Source organism: Volvox carteri, assembly GCF_000143455.1.
Source record: "Volvox carteri f. nagariensis unplaced genomic scaffold VOLCAscaffold_187, whole genome shotgun sequence".
Lineage (NCBI taxonomy): Eukaryota > Viridiplantae > Chlorophyta > Chlorophyceae > Chlamydomonadales > Volvocaceae > Volvox > Volvox carteri.
In genome coordinates, this window is record NW_003307730.1 from 35,313 (window position 1) to 41,746 (window position 6,434).

Consider the following 6,434-nt stretch of genomic DNA (forward strand, 5'->3'; position numbering starts at 1 on the left):
ACCTTAGGTGTCCTCTTCCATACCAAGCTCCGCACCCTGCTGTCCCCAGCCCCTGAAATGGCAGTCATGAGCCGCCCGTCCAACACCTGGACCGCGGCAGGCTTTTATTCCAGCCATTCCCACCGACAGAACCGGCCCACCAGCAGCTACGAGACCAGAACAGTCGTGTCGGCAGCTGCATGTGGTGCCTATTCGAGGCACACACGGAGGCCAATGTCGGGCGCGGGGCCACCGTGCGCTTCCGTGGCTACACCCAAGCAGTCAGCCAGCACTTCGTAAAGCGGAATGCAGGCAAGAGCCTGAAGGTCGGCGCCCGGGCTCTCAAGAAGACCCATTGGCATTTCATCAGCGCGGGCAGTGTCATGCAGGCGATGTACAGGATGCTCCACCTTGGGACTCCACACAAGATCACGCAGAAGCAGTTCGATGAGGCGGCGCTCCAGACTGGGTGCAAGGGCCTGACTGCCTTTGCGGCCCTGCCGTACGTCGACCTGTCGTGCCTCTTCACCGTCTCCACCGGCCATGCCCTGCTGTTCGGAGTGGTCAGCGACTTTGTGGACTAGACGCTGAGGTTGCTCAAAGACATCAAGCCAGCAGACCCAGATGCCAAGCTGGTCATGTCTCGTGAAGCACGCCAGCGGGTCGCGGCCCGCGGCCAGTTCCTGGTCGTGACTTCGGACTTCGGGCGGCGGTACAAATGCATCATGCAGTACCGGTGAGCACGGCCAGCACTGGGCAGCCGGCCACACACGGGGGTTGCTAATAGCCGAGAAAGCAAATACGACCAGGGGCTTGCCTGAAAAAAACACCTTCGTCTGTCAGAGAGTTTGCTACTCTACCTATGTAATGTACTTCTTCTAGTTACACGGTTGCTCGCCACACTGCCCCCCTCCACCCATGCAGCAAGAGCTACCGCATGGAGGACTGGCTGCACTTCGTTGAGACGTTCTCCAGCTACATCTTCAAGGGGGACGTGCTGCCCGAGGCCTTGCGGGCCCTGTGTTGGAGCCTGTGCAGCACGGTCACACACTACTTCTGGCCGCGGCCCCCCGACGAGACCCGTGAGCAGTTCCTGGTGGCAGCCAAGGCGGCTGCATGCAAGCTCAGAGCTTACACGACCAGGCTGGAGGAGTTGGAGGTGCCGGGCTACATGTTCACGGTCAACCTGCATATCTGCGTATGCCGGCTGTACGACCAGGAGTGCCAGCTTGGGTCCGCGGCAGGGTTCTCCGACCTGCCGGTGGAACGCATGATGCAGCAAATGAAGACGCAAGGCGGAAGGATGGTGTCACAGGCACCCGAGAAGCACTACGCGCAGTGGCTGTGCCTGATGCAGGCCTCCGAGTCGCTCACCGAGGCAGACCCCGCGACCAGGGCCAAACACACGACCAACCAGCAGCTTGAGAGGATGTTGGCACGGCGCACAGTGAACACCGAGGCTGCCTGGTTTGATAAACCAGGAGCCAACGGTTACCTGCTTGGACGAGGCCACATGGTCTACCCAAGTCCAGAACGAGTGGCACAAGTCCAGGCAGCCATGGCGAGCCTAGTGCACTGGTATGCCCTGGCATTCGAGGATGTGGCTTCCTGGACATTGGGTCCCAGTGCGAGCTACGAACTGGACACGGACCGCCTGGATAGGGTTCTCATGTCTACACCACCCGACTGTCCCAAGGCCCGCTTCTTTTTGCGTGCCGAGGCACTCGACGAGGAGCAGTACTTCAGGGCTGAGTATGGGCGCCAGCAGCAGCGGACCTCCTGCTGGGCATGCTAATAGGCAGAAGTCGGCAACGAGACTCGGACGTATGCGGCCTACCTCAAGTACTTCGTCCACCTGCCCGCAGAAGATGGCGCTCAGGATGTCCGCTTCACTGTCGCAGATGTGTACTCGGGACAGGTGTTCAGCGGGGGGCTGGTGGTGGTCAACATGGCGGCCGCCCAGACAGTGAGGGCAGGCAGCCAGTGGGAGATGTGGCAGGACCTAGGGCTGCCGCTAAGTGAGCTGAAGGGCAAGTTCTGCACAGCCGCCCCGGAGGGGGACCGAAAGGGGCTGATGTACTTCATGCCATACACACACTTCACCAACCGCTGAGCAACTGCAGCAATGAGGCCGATGGATGCACCCTTGTCTGGTTGACAACGAATGACTACGAAAGTTATCCCATGCACATGTGCAACAGATGGCACGCATGTACATACATATGCAGGCGTATATGCGTAAAGGCACACTGGCAGTCCATATGCCCGTATGGAGTTTCGGTTCAGTACTCAAATGGCTTCACATTCTGCATTGTTGGAAAGAGTGCCGACAGTGTAAAGTGCGAGGCAGACACCGCCACAGCAGTATCGGCGGGACTAGTACGACTGGTTGCTGACTGTCCAGTTCACTTGATGTGTGCTTGCTGGTCACAAAGTGGACGGCACCCACATTTCAAAGGAGTGGCCCAGATGCGCCATCCCCTATAACAAACACGGTTGTTCCAGAAGGGTTACAATTGTGACCGAATTAACACACATGTCAGCCATGATTGTCGCCCATGCCTTCACTTCCATGTGTTTCTTCTCCACCCATGCCACCAGCTTCTCTACTGACAGCACATTCCCCTCCGAGCATGCAGTCATCGAGCGGATACAGTGTATCCTTCTGCAACCATCCTTGAGACTTGTGCCGGTATGAGCCGGCTGCCTTGTAACCCTTTTGGAACCACCCAGACCACACAAAGGGTTTAAGACAATAAGCCTCCCATTGGGTATTCACCCTAAGCAGCCCTGGCAGCCGGTACTCTGAATTAATGCGACACACACGTGAACCCACCCCCTCCATCGTCAATCCCCATCATCACAAGGCCACCTGATTTGCCGCCTTAAGGCAAGCTTGTGTATGGCCCTCTACAAGACGGGGGGCCCGGTGAGGTCAGCCGCCAGTAGCTCCTTGTACCCAGGGCGGGAAAACACCTTGGGGTAGACGGGGCCGAATGTTAGCGAAGCAGCCTCTACCCACAGAAGCCCCTCAATGAGCGTGCCGGTGGGCCACTCGCAGGGATACACAGAACAGATTGAACAGCGAAAAGAAACGAAGGTCCACGCGAACCTCGCGTATTCTAGTATGGGCGCCGTACTTGGGCGGGAAAACACCTTGGGGTAGACGGGGCCGAATGTTAGCGAAGCAGCCTCTACCCACAGAAGCCCCTCAATGAGCGTGCCGGTGGGCCACTCGCAGGGATACACAGAACAGATTGAACAGCGAAAAGAAACGAAGGTCCATGCGAACCTCGCGTATTCTAGTATGGGCGCCGTACTTGTATACTTGCATGTCATCAGCCAAGCCTTATCATGACCTGCCTCGCTGTCTATGTTCTTGTATTCCATTGTTATACCTGATACAGTTTACACTAGCCACGACTCTAGGATACAGGACGGACCAATAGCTTCCGCGCCGTCTTGACCTGAACAAGTGCAACTCTATAGTTCCATAAGCTGGAAAATGGAACAAGACTTTCCCGGAAGTATTGAACTCCGGTGTGCTTTAGGGGATTCCTATGAACATCAGAGCCTAAACGTGATACCGCTTAGTTTTGAGCTGGGAGGTAACATGATATCAGCTAGCATGTTCAAGGAGCAGAATGCAATGTATTACTTTAAAGGCTGTTCGGGATCAGCCAGGAGGGCCTGGCCATCGGCGGGCCCGCGCCTGGCAAGGCGACCGCCACCAGCAACTTCATGACGCAGTTTCAGAAGAAGGTCTTGGACAAGATCCTGCGACCGTCGACTATCACTGCAGACCACGGTGCTGTGGCAGCCGCAGTGGGAGCTGAGGCAGTGGATACTGCGGCTAACGACGGTGATGGTGCAGCAGCGAGAGCAGCCGCTGGGGACCACGAAGAGGCGGTGGGTGGCGGAGAGGCTGCTGCCATGGGCACGCATGCCGTGGATGGTGGCACGGGTGGCGGCCGCACAGCAGGCGTCGCAGCAGCAGCAACCGCAGGGGGGGACACCGGCACGGGTCCCAGGCAGGGCGAGGCGGGCGTTGCCCAGGTAGAAAACCTAGCAGTTTGGAACCTGGGGAGCATGTTTAACAAGGTCGAGGGGTGCTGATGGGTTATGTCAACTTTCAATGTCAGGGCAGCTTGTTGGGTCTTACCCTGATATTTTACCTTGAACGTAAGCACTGGGTGTTGCTGCCCCCCCCACCACAGGACGAGGATACCACCAACTACGATGCGTTCAAGGAGTGGGTCGGCGAGGTGCCAAGAGCGGCTAAGGGCGCAGCTGGCAAGCGCAGGCGGGGTGGCGGTGATGACGACGACCTGGGTGCGAGGTCGGGGCGCAAGGTTGGAAATAAACGGCAGAAGGGAAACAAGGGCGCAGGCCGGGGCAGGGGTGCAAGCAAGGGGACCACCAGAGGTGCGGGGAAGGGCGGCGCAGGCAAGGGAGGGCGGAGGGGGCGGACAGAGGGTGGTAGCTCGGAGGGTGGGTCGGATGCTGGTGAGGAAGAGGTCCTAGCCGCTGGCGCTGGAGGAGTCCAGCTCGGAGGACCCGGGCAAATATAGCGAAGCTAGCAGCAGCAGCAGTGGCAGTGGCAGCAGCGACAGTGGTGGAAGTGAGCAGTAACATGGCAGCAGTGATGAGCGCTTGGGGGTGCACACACCAGGCCGGCCCCAGGCAGGATGGGACAGACCAATCCCAATAGGTGCCGGTACATGTCATGCATCGGGGGTTTCATCCGTAGGAGTAGGCACGAACTCTGCAAGTGGTGGTGAGACTCCTTGGCGAGCACTTGCTGGTGGTGAGACTCCTTGGCGATCCGGAACCGCCGCTGGCACGCGTGGTGGTCGAGGGCGTGGACGCAGCAGCGGCGGGAGAACTGGGCGCGGGACAGGGTGCGTGGACAGCAACACAGGCGGTGGAGCCGAGGAGGCATTGGTGTCTGGAGAGAACGATGCAATTCAGGTGAGGAGTGTTTGTTCGTTTGCAGACTGCTTGCAACCAGGGCTGCCTTGTAACCCTTTTGGAACCTGGGGAGCATGTTTAACAAGGTCGAGGGGTGCTGATGGGTTATGTCAACTTTCAATGTCAGGGCAGCTTGTTGGGTCTTACCCTGATATTTTACCTTGAACGTAAGCACTGGGTGTTGCTGCCCCCCCCACCACAGGACGAGGATACCACCAACTACGATGCGTTCAAGGAGTGGGTCAGCGAGGTGCCAAGAACAGCTAAGGGCGCAGCTGGCAAGCGCAGGCGGGGTGGCGGTGATGATGACGACCTGGGTGCGAGGTCGGGGCGCAAGGTTGGAAATAAACGGCAGAAGGGGAACAAGGGCGCAGGCTGGGGCAGGGGTGCAAGCAAGGGGACCACCAGAGGTGCAGGGAAGGGCGGCCCAGGCAATGGAGGGCGGAGGGGGCGGACAGAGGAGGGTAGCTCGGAGGGTGGGTCGGATGCTGGTGAGGAAGAGGTCCTAGCCGCTGGCGCTGGGGAGGAGTCCAGCTCAGAGGACCCGGGCAAATATAGCGAAGCTAGCAGCAGCAGCAGTGGCAGTGGCAGCAGCGACAGTGGTGGAAGTGAGCAGTAACATGGCAGCAGTGATGAGCACTTGGGGGTGCACACACCAGGTCGGCCCCAGGCAGGATGGGACAGACCAATCCCAATAGGTGCCGGTACATGTCATGCATCGGGGGTTTCATCCGTAGGAGTAGGCACGAACTCTGCAAGTGGTGGTGAGACTCCTTGGCGAGCACTTGCTGTATGGGGGGTGACATGAACGCTGTTTTCAAGGACGATGGTTGAGATGAATGCATCAGGCTGTCAGGCTGGCTGGTTGGCGTTGTGAGTCCAAAGCGCCTTGGTCCACAAGCACACTGAGACTTAGGCTACTTTGACAAGGGGTGTGCGTCCATTTTGAGGCTTGCCGCAAGTATTCACCAATCGTTAATTTAACATGCAGTAAGTGTCACATCGCAGAGTAATATCTGCCTGTGTAACCCGTGATAACAGGGTCTTCACCCGTAATTGTACGTGTAATTGGTTACATGCCCCGTAATTTACCTGCAGCACCGCGTAATATTCACCCGTAATCACTGGGTCTTCACCCGTAATTTTGCGTGTAATTGGTTACATGTGCCCGTAATTCACCTCCAGCACCGCGTAATATTCAGCCGTAATCACTGGGTCTTCACCCGTAATTTCGCGTGTAATTGGTTACATGTGCCCGTAATTCACCTCCAGCACCGCGTAATATTCAGCCGTAATCACTGGGTCTTCACCCGTAATTTCGCGTGTAATTGGTTACATGTGCCCATAATTCACCTCCAGCACCGCGTAAAATCCACCCGTAATCACTGGGTCTTCACCCGTAATTTTGCGTGTAATTGGTTACATGCGCCCGTAATTCACCTCCAGCACCGCGTAAAATCCACCCGTAATCACTGGGTCTTCAC

The 6,434-nt window shown here is 57.7% G+C and overlaps 2 protein-coding genes across 2 annotated transcripts in view; both read left to right on the forward strand.

Annotated features, from left to right (window-relative positions):
• Nucleotides 1-3,145, forward strand: part of VOLCADRAFT_100874 (uncharacterized protein) — a gene marked incomplete at both ends in the record, with an annotated part of 5,051 nt that extends 1,906 nt beyond the window's left edge. Inside the window, 6 exons of the mRNA XM_002959371.1 lie at nt 147-485; nt 564-715; nt 904-1,604; nt 1,845-1,997; nt 2,847-2,908; nt 3,041-3,145. Coding sequence (XP_002959417.1) covers nt 147-485; nt 564-715; nt 904-1,604; nt 1,845-1,997; nt 2,847-2,908; nt 3,041-3,145 — 1,512 coding nt within the window. The remainder of the gene's footprint in view (nt 1-146; nt 486-563; nt 716-903; nt 1,605-1,844; nt 1,998-2,846; nt 2,909-3,040) is intronic.
• A 245-nt stretch (nt 3,146-3,390) lies between these two features.
• VOLCADRAFT_108610 (uncharacterized protein) lies at nt 3,391-6,434 on the forward strand. The gene is made up of 4 exons (XM_002959372.1): nt 3,391-3,888; nt 4,197-4,404; nt 4,730-4,950; nt 5,153-6,434. The coding sequence occupies exons 1-4, from the start codon at nt 3,721-3,723 to the stop codon at nt 5,567-5,569; spliced, it is 1,014 nt and encodes a 337-aa protein (XP_002959418.1). The 5' UTR covers nt 3,391-3,720; the 3' UTR covers nt 5,570-6,434.

Bases quoted from the DNA above. Each gene is read 5' to 3' on its own strand.
- VOLCADRAFT_108610 (XM_002959372.1), top strand. From the start codon at position 3,721: ATGACGCAGTTTCAGAAGAAGGTCTTGGACAAGATCCTGCGACCGTCG. The intron at 3,889-4,196 runs GTGGGTGGCGGA...CCCCCACCACAG, and splicing joins CTGGGGACCACGAAGAGGCG to GACGAGGATACCACCAACTA. The intron at 4,405-4,729 runs GTGCGGGGAAGG...TTTCATCCGTAG, and splicing joins AAGCAAGGGGACCACCAGAG to GAGTAGGCACGAACTCTGCA.